At 38.7% G+C, this 16,616-nt stretch overlaps 1 protein-coding gene across 2 annotated transcripts in view; it reads left to right on the forward strand.

Annotated features, from left to right (window-relative positions):
• The window catches only part of PPP3CA (protein phosphatase 3 catalytic subunit alpha), a 288,055-nt gene that overhangs the window by 226,987 nt on the left and 44,452 nt on the right, over window positions 1–16,616 (forward strand). For both annotated transcript variants that reach the window (XM_031468717.2, XM_031468724.2), the window contains exons 7-8: window positions 6,774–6,851; window positions 9,265–9,359. In XM_031468717.2, coding sequence (XP_031324577.2) covers window positions 6,774–6,851; window positions 9,265–9,359 — 173 coding nt within the window. The remainder of the gene's footprint in view (window positions 1–6,773; window positions 6,852–9,264; window positions 9,360–16,616) is intronic.

Consider the following 16,616-nt stretch of genomic DNA (forward strand, 5'->3'; position numbering starts at 1 on the left):
TTGAAAAATATCAAAGCAAAGTGTTCAATTTTTCAGATCTGGCATTAAATCTCTAATTATACCATGAGAATTTAAATTACCTATTTGATACCTGCTGAGTTGTGCTTCAATAATAATGTCAAACAAAATACAAACCTCTTGATTTTGATATTGAGCCATATTGCATTCATCTTTCTTTAAATCATAGTATAACATTCTTCTATTGGCTTTCTCAGTCAGCTATTCCAATAAATCGTATTCTAAATAAAGTCCTGTACTGAACTTATGCAAAGTTATGATATTTTTCTTTTGTGACTGTACACACAGATGTGTTTACATCAGAGATAAAACCCATCAACTAGATAATTAGAGGACTATGCATGTTTTCATACTTTTGTTCTCAACAAAATGATTATCCAACTCCTCTCATCAGAGGTTCTTAAGAGATAATGATTTTTAACCATGACAAATGCTGACTATCAAAATCCACAGCCCATGTTCTCTGACTCATGGGAAAGCAGTTTGGGTTATGTTTTATCTGAGGAAGAGAAAAATGGCTCACACATTCTCTCAAGAGTTTTTTGATTCTTTTGTCTTTAGTGCCATCTTGAAGGTGTCAAGGCATCCTCCGTGGTCACAGTTTGTAAAACTGGTGTAGAGGGGCACAGAGAAACAATAGAATTGGTAGAGAAACTTGGTGACGGTGACCTGTTTGAGTAATTGGCAGTAATTTTGATCCACAACTCCCAGTTTTACTTTGCATGTCTCTATAGAGTTTGTATATTTAATTTGTTCTGTCATCCTACCCATGATCTAACACAGTGTCTGGGCCGTCATTCAACTGAAATGAAGTTATATAGAGAAATGCATCTGTAAGGATTTACTAATGCTGTTCGTGAGTTATAGAAGACAGTCAATGTGACGGAGAGGAAAGAATCCGTAAGAATTCTGCTTTTGCCCCAATGCTACCATTATCTTTAGAACCTTAGACCAGTGTTTGCATACTTGAATGCCTATAATGTCAGGCAAGGAATGGAGAGTCTTGAAGCCGCCAGGAGTTAGATTGTAAAGATTAGTGAGGATCCTGATAAATCAGAGGTAAAATTTTCATCTTCAGGTACACCAAATGAAACTTTTGGCTGGATTTGGTGCTTTGGGTTGTTTGCCTTAGATGCACCATCCTGTAAGCTCTGTGTTCTAGGAATGGCTTGCTTCAAAAGGAGTGAGTTAAATTAACCATTCTAAAGTTCCTCTAAGCTCTGAGATTTGAAGGCCATCTTGATGATCATTTAAAAATGTGTTTTTGGAGCTGCAGATTGCAGCTCACTCAAATCACTACCGGTCTCTTAATCACAGATCAGTAGCCTTTCTTCTCTTCACAAGCTGCCCAACGCCTCTTCTGCAGTTGACACTCTTGTCAGCTCCTTCCACCTTGAAATCCTCTGGTTCCTCCTTTTGCACATATCCTGACTCTCCTCTAACTTACCAGGAAGATCCCTGCCTCTTCCTCCGCCTCCTTCTTTGTCTTCCTCCTGCTTTTGGCATTTTTTTCTTCACACTTTCCCCAGCTACCTTATCTATTGCTGTAGCTTCACTGTAAACTGTGAGCTCTGTGGTTAGATGACCAGATCTATGTCTAGCTCCTTTTAACCCTTTATCTTTCCTGAGCTTGAATTCTCTATTTCTAGCTTTCTGCTAGATTTTTTTTTTTTATTTTAGATGTTCTGTTGTCACCTTAACCTGAATGCACCTTGCCTAAAAAGTTTTATTATTTATCTTCCCACTTGCTTAATTTCCCACTGGGGATTCCTCCTGGTTTTTTCTGTTTCTATTCTGTTCATTCTCCCAGTCATGCCAACTGGCAAATATGTTTGCTTTTTCTTCGTGCATTGATGTCACCACCAATCAGCCATTGTATGTCATGGATCCTTTCTTTAAAGTCTCCCCAGCATCTAGACAATCCTGCCTTCCCTCCCTCCTACTCTGAGTTCAAGACCTACATTTTCAGTTTGTTGAAACCATACCTAACTTCACATCCTACCCGTCCCCTCCCTTCAATTCATACTGTTCCATTCATGGGTATCCTTTTGAGAATTCATTCACTTGTTCAATTATTTAACAAATATTAGTTGAGCACCTACTATATATGCCTTCTGTGAGGTTTTTTATATGTATACTCAAAGTCCCTGCCTTTGAGAAAATGACAATCTAGTGGTAGAGACTGAGAAGCAGAAACTGACAAATAAAATGCAAGGTGAGTAGTTTGATAAATGTGGAGGTTGTCATACACACATACATACATACATACAAACAAGGATGAATGTGGTTGAAGGGACTACTCACTGTGGAAATGTTGTTTGACCTAAGCTTTAAAGAATAAGTAGAACATATCCAACCAGAGTCAATGGGGAAGGCTCTTGTAGGCAGGAAAAGTGGTGTTTGTGAGAAAATATGAGGAAGATAACACTCTAGGAATTCTAGAAAGATGACCACGCCAGTGGTCTCATTCTGCCTCTAATCCCAGATCACAGGTGGCTGCTTTGGTATACAATAAAGCTAAACATTTATATTTAGCTAAGCTTTTCTACTCCTATTTTTATTTCCACTAGAAGTGTGTACCTAAGTGTACCAATAGACAGACAAGATTGTTCATGGAAGTGGTACGCATAATAACCAAGAAATAGAAACAACCCAAATGTCCATTTAGTAGAATGAATAAAAAATTGTAGTATATTTATTACAACTAACTACAGCCAATGAGAATGAGTTAACCAAAACTGCACATAACAACATGGGTGGATGTCACACATAAAATGGTGAGTGGAAGAAACCAGACACTAAGGAGTGCACACTGGGTGATTCCACTGAAACACGAGTACAGCGCTAGAGAAAGCTAACGTATAACAGTAAAAGCCAGGATGCTGGTTACCCTTAGTGAGGAGGTGATGATGACTCAAAGGAGATAGAAGGAGTTCCCGGGGCTCAGATCATGTTCTTTGTCTTGTTCTGAGTGCTAGTTACAAGGGTGTTCACTTGTAATCTGATTTGGGCAGTTTTGTGTGTCAATTTGTAATCTTCCCCATTTGTGCAGTTTTCTGTAAAAATGTTATCCTTCAAAGAAAAGTTTGCCTTGAATAAAAAAGGCTCCCTGCTCCTGAGGCAGCTGGCAGCCACGTCTGAGTGAGGGCTTAAGCTCCGGTGAAGTTCTGGCAGGAAGAGTTGGAGCCCTTCCAGACTTGATCCCAGGTGGGCAAAATGAAATTAGTTGGAGAGCCCTTGAGCAAAAAAAACACAGCGAGTCCTAGAGAAAGATCGGCCTGACAGCATCCAGGCAGCGCCAGGATAGTCCAGGGCTGAGTACCCATTTGCCAGCTCCCAGGAAGCAGAGGAGGAGCTGGGCATTTGGACCAAGTCCTCCTTAACTGGGCTGAGAGTCCACGACGCACTGTGGAGGCAGGTGGAGGCTTTCTTCGGTCCCTTGGCAGAGGGATTGCAGGTTGCCCGCCTCTGCTTGGCTGAAGCCGGTGAGGGAGAGAAACCGTTTGCATCTCTCCTCTGCTTAGCTGCCCCTTTTGAGGCTACTCCAGTAATTGCATGTGAGCTCCAATAAGCTGACAAATTGCTGCTGAGCATTTAGGATATGAAGACAAATAAAACAGAATCTGTCTCTGAAGGCATTCGCTATTACTGGAGAGCAGATGTATAAACATAAATTACACTACAGCGTGACAAGTGATGTATTAGATTCATATGTTGCAGGAATGTGGTAGATGCAGCAGTTTTGTACACCACAGGGTGAAGTAGGTTTGAAGGGAAGGGTTCACAAGTGATCATTTGGCAAAGACTTGGCAGAAGAGAGGGCCTTTGCAGAAGGGAAAAACAAACTCAGGGAAAGTATATGCAAAGGCATAAAAGCATAAAAAAAGCATTTTAATAATGCCTGCTGGCAATATCCATGGTTAAAGCATCTGAAATCTGCAAGATTTCTTTCTGGGTCTAAAATGTATTTTAATATAGCAAGAAACAAAAATGAGAGAATCAACAGAACGAGTCTGATAGCTATTTGCTCTAATGCAAAGCCAGCTTTTCTATCATTTCTGACATCTGACATTCTGATCATGTCTGACCTTCCTACTTTCTTTAACTATGTTCACGCTTGTTCTACTTCCTATTCCTGTCCTTATTTTGGTGAAACTCTAACCCCTCGCCTGTCTGTGAATCCCCAGAAGTCATTGCCTTTAAGATCCAACACAAGTCACAACTGATAAATGAAACAGCTTCTTCTAGAATCTGAGGGTGCTAACTCACCGTCCTTCCCTCCACACCGTGGTGGTGGGAGAGGTTCGGAATTGCTAACTGTCTACTGCTGTGGGGCAGGCACTGGGCTAGGACATGTACATAAATTGCTACCTCATTTCATTTTTATCTCATATCTATGAAATAAATAATATTGTCTGCATTTTTACAAATGGGGTAATTGAGGCTCAAAGAGGATAAGCAATTTTCCAAAGTTTACACAAGAAAGTAGGATGAGACCCCAGATCTAAGGATCCCCACTATTCCGTGGAAATTTCCACCTCCCTTTCTACCCACAGAAGACGCATCTCTAGTGATTAGGAATAATCATTCTCCAATAGAAAAAAACAAGATTTTCAGAGACTAAAATAACTTCTTGCCCAAACACAGCAATAAATGAATATCACACAGCCAAACGCATCAGGGACCTTCAGCAATCCTTGAAGCAAGTGTTGTTTCAGGACATGTTCAGGATATAGGATTAAACAAAACCATTCCAGGGTCACCCATGCAGATGGATCGTGCCTGACAAGGGTGCCCATGGCGGGCTGAGGCCTGGGCTGATCAGACTGGAGGAAGAAAGATTCTTTTCTTCTTCTGAGATGGGCTCAGAAACTTCACCTTATTAATGAAAAAAGAAAAAAAAAAAAAGATCTACATGATATATATTTTTCAAAAAGATTTCCTCAGACTCACATGCTTTCTTAGCATGAAGAAAATATGTTAAAATTATGTTTTCATAAGACTAACATAAGTTCTTCCAAAGGAAAAAATAAATAAAAAAGAGCAGCCAAGCCATTTGCCCAAAGGAAAAAAGTGAGGAACCTAGACAATTTCTGTCTTCAGTGGTACAACAAGGCAATAAAATGTCTTTTTAAAGAAGCATTGTGAGGGCTTAAGAAACCTAAGCAAACTGCTTGAAGAGATTGGAAAGGGACATTTATTGAGTGCCACCCCTACCCTGTCACCCCTGGGCTGGGCATCTTATAGCTGCATATATACCAAGCAAATGTGCTGTTTTTTGAAGACCAACCAGTGTCTCTGAAATTAAGGGTTTTTTGTTGACACACTGACACTCACCTTCTCCCAAAGTAGAACACACACTCTGAAGACACACATTGGTCAACCAGTGATCTAGGTACCATGTGGACTTATTTCCATGTAGACACTCTGGGCCGCCATCTCCAGTTTGTAAGTTACGTGACTGTGTATTAGTTAGACGATTTATTTGTTGGGACAACCTGGGAACACTAGGAAGTGAAGGCTTCCTGGGTGTCTCCTCTTTCTCTTTCCCTGGCCAATTGCTGGAATATTCTAGAACACACATACGTGCAGACACACACCCACACACAAATGTGTGCACATGCACAAAGGCTATTTTTTATTTCACATCCAAAGAATTTTGCCAAAGAATTGAATCCTTTTTATAATCAATATCTCTACAATGGTATGCCATCTTAATGGTGTTTTTTTTCCTGTTGATCAGGGAATTCTTACAAAATCTGTAGTAGAAAAACTATTTTCATCTTCTCTTTTATAATAAATTATTTGAGTCACATATACTGTTATTTCTGCAAGGACCTATTTTTATAATTGCTGAATTGTTTTGTATAGTGTATGTAGTTTAGGTTCTAGTGAATATCTGAAGTTTGTTTATATTTAATTGGTTTGCTGTCCCTTGATTTGAACTATGTAAATTTTACTCATTTTTATGGCATGCATTTTTCTCATTAAAAATTCTTGGAGCAGAGAGAAAGTGATTGCAAAGGGTTTTCAAGTTTAGCTTGTAATTTGAATTTCATTTTTAATGAACTTTCCATCTTTGGTTTTGAGACTTTCTTTACAGACTTCATTATCTTGATTGTGCATTTGATATTTTTATTAAATCACAATAAAGAAAAAGTCTTCAGATAAAGTTCTGCTGGTCATATTTAAAATACACATTTAAAACTCTTGTGCATGCCATAATTCTGTTTAGATTTTGAATGATGTAATCAGTTGATGGACCCATAAGTAAGCTGACAACTTGGTTTCCCAGAGCATCTATTCTCTCCCACTCCATAACTCAGTCTTCTCTGTCAAGCTTTCAAGCAGGCACCCAAATGCAAATAGCACTCTATTTCAGGAAATTGGGGTTTATATTTTAAATTCCGTTCTCATGCTATGTATAAGGCTCCTTTTCGCTTTGTGTTTATGTGTAGACTTGATAAACTGATTTTCTCTCTGAGCAGATACTTTTCTTTATATATAAAGGCTTGCATTCTTTTCCCAATTCACACACCTCCAGCCCTTTCTGATTATGTAAAAAGTACAGCTGTAGGTGCTTTTTCTGCCATGGGGGAAAAACCTGTCTGTAGAACCAAGAGGCTCGTTTCATGAATGACGTATGTTTTATTATACTTGACCAATCACATGGGTCTGGATGTTACAGATAAATGTACTGCTCTTCATGATTTCATAACAGATGCTTCTGTCTTTTTCTTTTTTCTCTCTGGCAGTTACCCGGCTGTATGTGAATTCTTACAGCACAATAACTTGTTATCCATACTCCGAGCCCATGAAGCCCAAGATGCAGGGTGAGCAGTTCTGTGGGTTTGTGGAGACATGCACGGGCCTTTGTCACAACTCCCTCATGCGCTCCACTGTGGAGGTTCGCTTTTCCCAGGCACTATCCCTGAAGGAGTTAGATCTAAAAGTTGCCTTCTGGTGACACAGATATGGCATGGTCCTGGGGAATGAGTGGCTACAGATGTGTCATAAAGTCCCCTTCAGAGTTCCTCCATTTTTAGCTTCAGCAGGTAGGATTTTCACCTGGCTGTCTTAAGCACTGTGAGGCCACCTCTTTTCATTTCTTTCAATTCCTGCTCTTACCACTGTCCCATAAGTGAGTAAATCACAGCCACTTTCAGTCTTGGTTGGCAATGTGAATGAGAATTACACAAAAAAACATAAATATTTCACAGATACTGCATGTTGTACTCTTGTTTAAAGAGTATCGTTCCTGATCCCTGTGAAGTTTTAAAGGACAAAAGCAGACATTGAAATGATGAGGGAAAAAAGCCCATATTCCAAATAACAAATGCATGACATGATTTTGTAATATCTGGTAAATTTTAAAAACATAGACCGATTTTAAGGATTTTGAAACCTAGAAAATATCAGATATGCACCTTGATGGTGCATTAAGTCTGTATTAAGGATATAGGCATGGGGAGAAATAGGCATAATTAATTTTAGAATTTGAAGTCCGATACCCTTCCCAGGAGGCTCACTGAAAGGCGTTATTTTGCGTTCAAACGTTTAAACTCATTCCTTCATATTCTAAATATTCTGAAAAGGAGGAACATTTCTTTTTATAACTTGTGTACTGAAATTGGGAATTTAGACGCCTGCATTGCAAAGTAAGCCCATGCCTGTGATGACTCTGAATCGAGGCAGATCCTAAGTTTTTTTCACAATTAGCTTTTTCAAGCAGTCAGTCAGCAAGTCTGGACTGATTCAGTATGGTGTGCTCAGTGCTCTTGTAGCTGATGTTTGAAGTAACCGATTGAAATTCCCAGCCAATCAGGTCCTCAAATAATTTTTTTTTTTTCACTTTTCAGGGCAGTGGTGTCACCATTGTTTTTTGGCTGACTGTCCTAACTGAATATGTTAAGCAGATTTATTTTAATCCCACTAGAGACCTGAAATCATCTGCTTAGTTGAAAATGATTCAGTGCATCAATTAAAATCAACAAATATATTTGTTTAAAATGAGCAGTTGATTGATTCATTGGGGAAAATTGAGATTATGTTATCCAGATTCTTTGTTTCTATTTGTTGTCAAGTAGGCATTGTTGACCGCAGTTTTACAAAGTCAAGATACTAAGATTAAGAGTGTTGTTACTACCTTTCACGTTCTGATTTTTTTCCCCCAGCGAAGTTCACTTCCATAAGCAGAATAAATGCTTCTGGGACATTTCAAAAGACTTTTAAGGGGATGGTTTTTCTTCTGGAAAAGTAGTATCAAAATATTTGTAAAATGATGAAATTTAAGGTGGCTATTTCTCTCTCTAAAGATACTATTTGAGGCACATTTAGAATCCAGCTAAATTAGGTTTGTTGATCTGCCAGAAATAAGTAACACAGAAGAACTAAGGAATGATGAAATTTTGGCACGTTAGGAATTCTTCTAAACTGATATTCCTGAAGGCTCTCATATAGAATTCATGAGCTACCTTTTCGCCTTGATGGAAAAGAACAGAATCTCTTGTATTTTTTTGATTATTTGAGGACTAGAGTCCTACATTTGTTTCAGTGGAAGAAAAGTCACTGGGTTGTTGGTTTATTTCCAGAGATCTTTCAGAGGTTTCACTACTGATTGATTAAATGTTACCCTGCTGGGACAATAATCTTTGACCTACAGACACCAGAAGAGATTGGTAATAAATAAAATTCTAAAATAGAAACAATTTCAGTTCGTAAAACCCATAGATTTATCCAGACATCCTTTGAAAAGCAAATCACTTAGTCCAGGCAAAATAGGTTTATAGAACCATAATAGAATATTGTAGATAAATAGGATAATCAGCCTGGTTATGAGTGGTAACTCATATTGCTCTGTTTATGTAGTCTTTTTATGGTAGAAATATTGACAAACTTCTGAAAAACATGTTAGGTACAGAATCTGGGTGCAAAAAGTAGCTTTTGTCCTCTCTATTGGGCACTTCAAATGAATTATGATTTTTCACTGAACTCCTTGGGTCTGCTAAACTTAGAAAAGACCCATTTGGAAATTGTACATATGACTGTATGTTTTCATTGTCACCCTGAAATGAACTCATGTCTGTGTATAGCAGACTTTAAAGAGAAAAATTTATTTAATGTTATATAATTGAATTCTCTTTGAATGACCAAACTTAATTTTAATTTTCTATTTCTAAATCTATAATTTGATACCATCATTTTTCCATACTTAGCCTTGTTTTGACTTGTATTTATTGTTTTTAGGTACCGCATGTACAGGAAAAGCCAAACAACAGGCTTCCCTTCTCTAATTACAATTTTTTCAGCACCAAATTACTTAGATGTATACAATAACAAAGGTAAGTGTTTTCAAATCCCTCTTACAGCCTTATATAATAGACTGTGTGATAGTCTTAAGCTGTGAAATAATTCTTAAGTTCTGTTTTGGTTTGATTTGAATTAAACGTTTTTAATCATTCTTTTTCTTCCTACTTTTTCATTTATTGTTTGATGCAAATGTTGTGATCATCTTCAGAACTGCAGATTCAGTTGGTCAGAGGTGGGACCCAGGCGCTGTTATTTTTTAACTGTTCCCCAGGAGATTCTAATGTATAGCAGAGTTGACAGTCACTGCTCTGATGGATACAGGCTTTAAAAGAAAAAATAATTGAAAATAATCCAAAATCATGCTTCTTAAGCAGGATAGGGATTTAAATAAGAACAGTGTGACTGTGCATGTGAAGGATCAAGGAAAACAAGCTATAGCTTGAAATTCAAATTCAAATTTCATTTATTCTGCACCTACCATGGGTCAGACCCTGTGCTAGGCAAGTACATATTTATTTTTTTTTAATTCAATTAAACTGTAAAGTAATAATCATTTGCCCCCCACAACCCACTATTAATATACAGAGTGAGTCTCTAGGGTAGTTGCCTTGCCCTCAGTCTCTCAGTTAGATGGGGATGAACTGGGATCAAACCCACATCACCTGGTGCAGCATCCTGTACTTCGTCTGAAAGAGACCAGGAAACAAGACGGCATTATTCACTGACTATAGGGAAGAGAGGAGGAGCAGGGGATACATTGTTTTCTTCCATAAAGGGCATCTCTGTATTGGGAAATGTGAGGTGTTACAGCGGTAGCAGAATGAGTGATAAAATGTGAAAAAGTCATTCACCCTAGTTGGCATTGGTCTGGATAGTGTAGTACGCAGCATATCTGAGTGTGACTTTGTGAGATTAGGAGAAATGAAACAGAAAGAGAGACACCAATCAGATAATATATATGTGAGGTCAAATATAGCCCAGGAGAAGCAGGAAAAGGCAGCCTCAGTTCTGAACCAGTCTGAAAACTCCTCGGGTTAGGAGCTATTTCCCTGCCTAAGCGAGTTGTGATAGCTGGCTTCCTATCATGGGCTGGTGTCCCGGCTGCCTTCCCAAGCCCCTGTTGGGTGTCCTCAGTCCTTAAGACTAGATCATTACCTTCAGTTCCCTCATGTACTCCACTGTCCCCGTGAGAAGTGGGCCTCCCCTTGCCTGTGCCCTGATTTCCTGCTTCGCTCATCTCACCTCCTCCTGCTCCAGGCTGGACCCTGACCCCTGTACCTTCTGGATCTGTCAGGGAGCCCTCTCCAAAGGACAGACCACGTGGCATCACCGTGCTGCTTCACTTCCCCATCTCTGCCTCTCCCCAGACACAGCTGCGCTGTCCTACAGAGTCCAGCCCCCGCCCCCTTAGCCCAGAGAGGGACCCCTGCTGGCTGGAGTTGCTGCAGCCAAACCATGTGCTCCGTTGCCATTGGTGTGCCCTCCTCTGTGGCCGTGGGGCACGGTTATCAGTAGGCACAGTGCAGTGTCTGCCCCATCCGCAGAGGGCAGGGCTTGAGGGGTAGTTGTCTCCCCTTTCTTGCCGCCTAGTTCCTAAAAGAGAGGTGCTGTCCCTGGTTCTCTGGCAAGAAGCATGCAAAATCAAATAAAACATGTTCCCACCATACCAAGTGCTTATAAGCTAGTTGACAAAAGTTAGACATCTGGATGATTTAATGAAAATACAAGACACAGTGTCACTAAGTAAAACTAAGGGTCAAACACCACGTACACTGGACAAGGGCTGATTTTCTAGAATGGTCAGAGAAGGCCTTGTTTAAGATAAAAATATGATCTGGACATTGAAGAATGGTTCATATTTGATTAGAAAGAGGGAAAAATAAAGTCATGGCCAGTGTTTTTGAAACTTTTTTATTTTTAAGCAGCAAACACTTTTTCCCCCAAACAAAATCTCAGTCTTGGTGCCTTTTGTATAAAATCAATAAGAGCTAATTTCCTTCGCTGGGAGAGGCTTCTCCATCTTGTACCAAAAAGTCCCCCGTGGTACCTGCAGGGAATGCACAAACTCAGTAGGTTACCTTGCATGTCCCACCGTCATCCAGTTATTTACCAAAAGTATATAAAACATGGACACTGATGTTTTTATTGTTTTATGGTATTAAACTTTTTCTTCTGTTATACCTGGTAAAGGGAGTGCCCAAAAGAGTTATTTTCTTGAAGGAGACTGATTACTAAGTAGCATGTACTACACTTACAAGTTTTTTAACAATTAAAAAAACAATGGTCAAAACAGAAAAAAAAAAAAAAAAAGGGAGAGAATTGCGATTTCACTCCATAGAAACAGACCTGGACATTTTCCATCCACCCGTCGTAGGCTGGGTGATGCAATTTTGCTTGAGACCAGTAGCTATTTCTCACATAAGATGCTTCTTTGTCTGTAGTTCTGATTTAACAAGGTATGAACTTAAAAAAAAAAAACAATAGACATCAGTGCCTTGCTGTCTTCACTCTTGCCTTTAGGGGAGATCACAGTCTCTCAGGGAGGGGATAGAAGCATTTCAATTTGAGAACCATTTCATGAAAGAAAAAAAGTCTCCCAAGAGAAAAAGATAAACTGATAGGAAGAAGAAAGATATAGTCTTCAGTTTGAGCGTGATTTCAAAAGACTTTTGTACAAAATCTCTGAAGCACTTTAAAGCTATGATGCTAACATCGTAGCGTGTGGGAGTGGGAGTTAGCTATTCACTGCTGAAGCGAGGATTACTGTATTTGAATAAAATAAATGTTAATGAGAATTTTAAAAGGCAGTGCAATGAAACTAGATTGCAGGCACCTTCAAAACACAATCAGTGGAAAGAAACAGCCGTGAAGAGTCTCTGAGTTAACCATTTGATTCTTTGAAACAGATAACCATAAAGTCCTCTGGAATTATAACCTAGTAGAGTATGATTTGATTTTTAAAGCTCCTGTGAATTAAGGCAACAGTGATAGCTCCCTAGCAAAATGAATGAATGAGAAAAAATAGGTTTATTCTGCCATCTTAAAACTTAGAATAGTTGTGTGATCAACTTCGTGTTTACACATCCAGTAGTTCTGATTAGTAGTTCATACTTGCCTGCAATTCAAAGCAGCTTTCAGGACACTCTGAGGACCGTGAGTGTCCCTTCTCCAACATCAATCCCTGACCCACTTTAATTCGTTCAGTTCTAATCCTTTCCGGGCTGACTGAACAACCCGCTCATCTTCTTGCTTCAGTTTCCTCACTCTGACAACTCCTGCTTCCTCTCGCAAAATGCCAGGGCGAAAGGTGGAGCTCCGAATCACAGCTCACCTAAATGTGTTGATGGATGGTGACAGCTCTGTAAAATGAGAAAAAGGATTTTTGTTTGTGAATCGTGGATGGGATTGCTTTGAAACAAAATGTTGTGCAATATTAACGTATTATCGTCATTGACTATTTTATGTTGCCCTAATTATGCCACGTGTCAGTCTGGGGCTTCCCAGAAGCTGACAGGAGAATACTCCTCTTCAGCTTCTTAGTTACAATTTTACTTTATGGATCAACAATCTGCATTTGTGACCTGTCTCTCTGGGTGAACCCTTTACTTCAGGCAAATTTATCTATTTCTTGCTCTGAACCACTTTGGGCTTTCCTTTTCTCCACTTCTTTGCCCGCCCACTTTGCATCTGTATCTATAATACTTATCTCAGTCTTCTCTGCTCGTTGAAATGGACTAGACCCCCCTCCAGTCTGTCCATTGGCAGTCCTTACCTGCAGTACCAATCAAGTGCCCTTATACTTAGTATTTACTTTTTTTTCTAGTTAGCTTTTCCAGGCATTCCTATAACTTCCCAATCAGATTCTAATTAGTTTGAATCAAGGGGCTTTTTGATACACATTGTAAAGCCAAGTAGCATGCCTTGTACAGGGTTGGCAGTCAATACGTGCATTAATTGAAGCATTTTCTTTATGGGAATTAATGGCAAGACAGTGCCCAAAAGTACCCTATCATTATTGACCTTCAGAGCTTTATCTCCCTTTAAATTACTGTTGTCCCAGTGCTGATACCCTTTCCCAGTTGGAGTTAAACATTTGCAGAGCACTTAGCACCTCTGAATTGTTTTTCTCCTGTGAATCTGCAGCCCTGAGGGAAAAGCTGTTTCACAATTATTCAGACACACTACACAGAAGAAAAATGCAGTGATGGCACGTAGCTGCTGCCACTTCTTTTTTTTTAAATAATTCTCCACCTGCGAAAGTGACTTCAGCCTCATCCACTTCTCAAAATGCAACAAACTTTTATTGAGAACTTACTATATACCAAGCACCATCCAAGGTGCTGGGGATATAAAATAAACAAGACAGATATGATCTTTTCTCTAGTGGAGTTTATAATCTGGTAGTGTGATAAATGGTTAATAAAGAATTCCCCCCTGATAATTATTTAAATATATTTGCAAAATCACATACCACAAAGAAAAGAGTGGTATGAGGTAAGAGTGGAAATTAGTTTGTGGGAACAAAAAGCATTTCACTGAGGTAGTGACATGTAAGTAATTTTAGAGTAAAATATCTGAGTGTTAAAAAATGCAGTGTTTATACAATTCAGTTTGGCCAAAACCTACTAAACCTCTAAAAAAAAAAGTGTTTCAAGCCTTGATGTAAACATTTAAGTCTTTTGTCTCTCTGGTATTTTTCATGTGCTTCAAAAAAATATAAAGTAAATTACAGTAGATCTTCATGTGGGGGCTGTTCTTTGTAGTTCAGATGAGTCGTGAGTTTTCTTATGGATGGGTGGGTGGCTAGATGGATAGGTTAAAGATACAGATAGAGAGATAAATAAATATATATACCAGGGGTATACCACTCAGTTCTAAGAAAAGTTACTGACAGTAAAATTAATTAAGTAAAATTTATTAAATGAAATATATTTTGGATTTGAGAGGAGAATCTAAATGGTAGCCAAACTGCTGTAACAATCAACACCAGAGATTAAAAATGACAATCAGGAAAAAAAAGTCAATTCAGTGTTAAAGCAGGTTAAGGAAAAGAGAGATTGTAGATGAGATTTCAGGGATAGACAAGAAAAGCATTCTTTACTGGAATTTTGTTTTGTTTTTTTTTTGCAAAAGTCTATCTACCCTTTTTGGTAGAAAAAGCCATATCATGATGTTTTGGACTTTAAACTAGGCAACTTGATAGAATTACTTATAAAAAGCATTTTAGTCTTACCAAAATTTGACATTTTCAACATCCTTAAATATTTCCCAATCAAGAAGTAGTCAGGGGCTTCAGGAAGACACCGTTTATAAATTAAAAGATAACGTATGACTTGGCAGGAAGATACCATTGTAAGGGAGGATTGAATTGTTAATGTAACGAACCCAGGTAGGAATCTGTTGGCAGTCATTATGTGAATTATAGGAGCAAATACAGCATGTCTGAAGCCAGCTTGCCTTGGAGCCCCGACTTCCAGCAAGAGCTCTCAGCCCTCAGTGACACCACCATCAACGCAGCGCGGTGTTGCCAGGCCTGAGCATCTCATTCCCTGCTGCATCATAGTTCTTGCACACTGGAAGCTTGTTTCACTGTGCTGGAGTAACTTCCACAAACTTAGAGATAGCTGATCCCTGCCTAGTTCAGGAGCCAAATAAGAACCAGCTAGATGGGACACGTAACCTGGATGGAAGGGGTCGGGGAGGGAAGGGAGTTGGTCTTCTGAAGGGAGGAAAATCGGTGCCCAGGCAACCCTGAGTACCTCTCCTGCGTGTTACTTCCCTGCAAAGGCACCCACATGTAATGGCCACTTCTATGGAGTCTGAGCCTTGTCTTAGGCATGGGCATGCCCTTTAGCATTGACATAAACATTTTTAAAGCATTTTGGGGATGTTCGCAACCACCACCATAAATATGATTGCTTGTTGCCTTACAAATTGGATAAAATTAATCCAGAGACTTTATCCAATGGCAAGAGTTCCCCCAACCCTTACTTTTTTTTCCTGTCATTATCTCAAATCTAAAGATCCTCTTGATTGGTCTTGAGCAACTGTTTGCCCAGATCACTTATTTCACTATAGGAAATGTAAATACATATGCATGGTAACATTCTGTTATTTAATATTTGCTAACAAATTGGAGGTCAGGTACTTTTTTCTTCCTTCCCAACTTCTAAAACAAAACAGTAAGTAAGATACACCCCACCAAAATTTTTTCACTTCTTGATTTATTTAATAAACATTTTTTGTTCTTTAGCCTGAGGAGTATTGGTAGAATTGCACACCCTGGGAAGATAATTTCTTTCTAATGATTATTAAACGTAGGACAATTTACCAGGAAATGGTATGGAATATAAGAATCTGTGAAGGAGCAAAGCAAACTATGAACAAAACTCTTAGTATTAACTCTTTTTATTATTAATGTGAGATGGTAGAAAAGAAACTTATGTAGACAATTTAGGTAGACACTTAAGGTTAAAGAGAACTTGAAGTTAGGAGGTTTTTATTGGTTTTTATTTACCTCTCTGAGATAAATAGCTAAAATTATCTACAGGGAGATTTCAGCAGAACATCCCCTTTCTCTGCCTTTTCTAACCAGGACTCTTCAATATGTGGAATTAATCTGTGGCTGTGATTTCCTATATCATTATCATTATCATGGTCACCTTGAGTAATACTGGTATATTTTCTTAAAGTCTTAGGTTGGTAATGATATATTCAGTAAATGCAAATATTTCCCTTCAGTTGGGATAGCATGCTATACAGATGCTTTTGCTTTATTCCTGTAAGTAGCATATAATAAGAAGAATAAGAATAATAACTAACATTTATTGGGGATTTACCAGAAACTGCTCTACATTTCCACGTGTAAATGCATTTAATCCTTCAACAACTCTATGAATTACATTATAACCTTGACTTTATTGATGAAGAACCAGAGCACAGAGGAGTTGCATACTTCCCCAAGGATCATACAAGCTGGTCAGGGAATAGCACTGAGATTGAAAAGCAACTGTCTGACTCCAGAGCCCACAGGTTAAGCTCCTAACTGCTCTTCTGTGCCTGCTTTGTTATGGGAAAGCTTTCAGGGCAGTGTTTGCACTGATCCCCTTTTGAGCTCACGGCTTCATTGTGTTTAGGTGACTTTTCTTCAATAAGAAAAGAAAGCTTTTGAAATGAAGGGTTTTTTGTTATCACTTTAAAATTACATGAGTGTTACGCATCCAAATATATACATTATTAAAAGACTAAACTTAAGAGTATCATATTATTCTGAAGTAAATCATTTGTCC

Source organism: Camelus dromedarius, chromosome 1 (assembly GCF_036321535.1).
Source record: "Camelus dromedarius isolate mCamDro1 chromosome 1, mCamDro1.pat, whole genome shotgun sequence".
NCBI lineage: Eukaryota > Metazoa > Chordata > Mammalia > Artiodactyla > Camelidae > Camelus > Camelus dromedarius.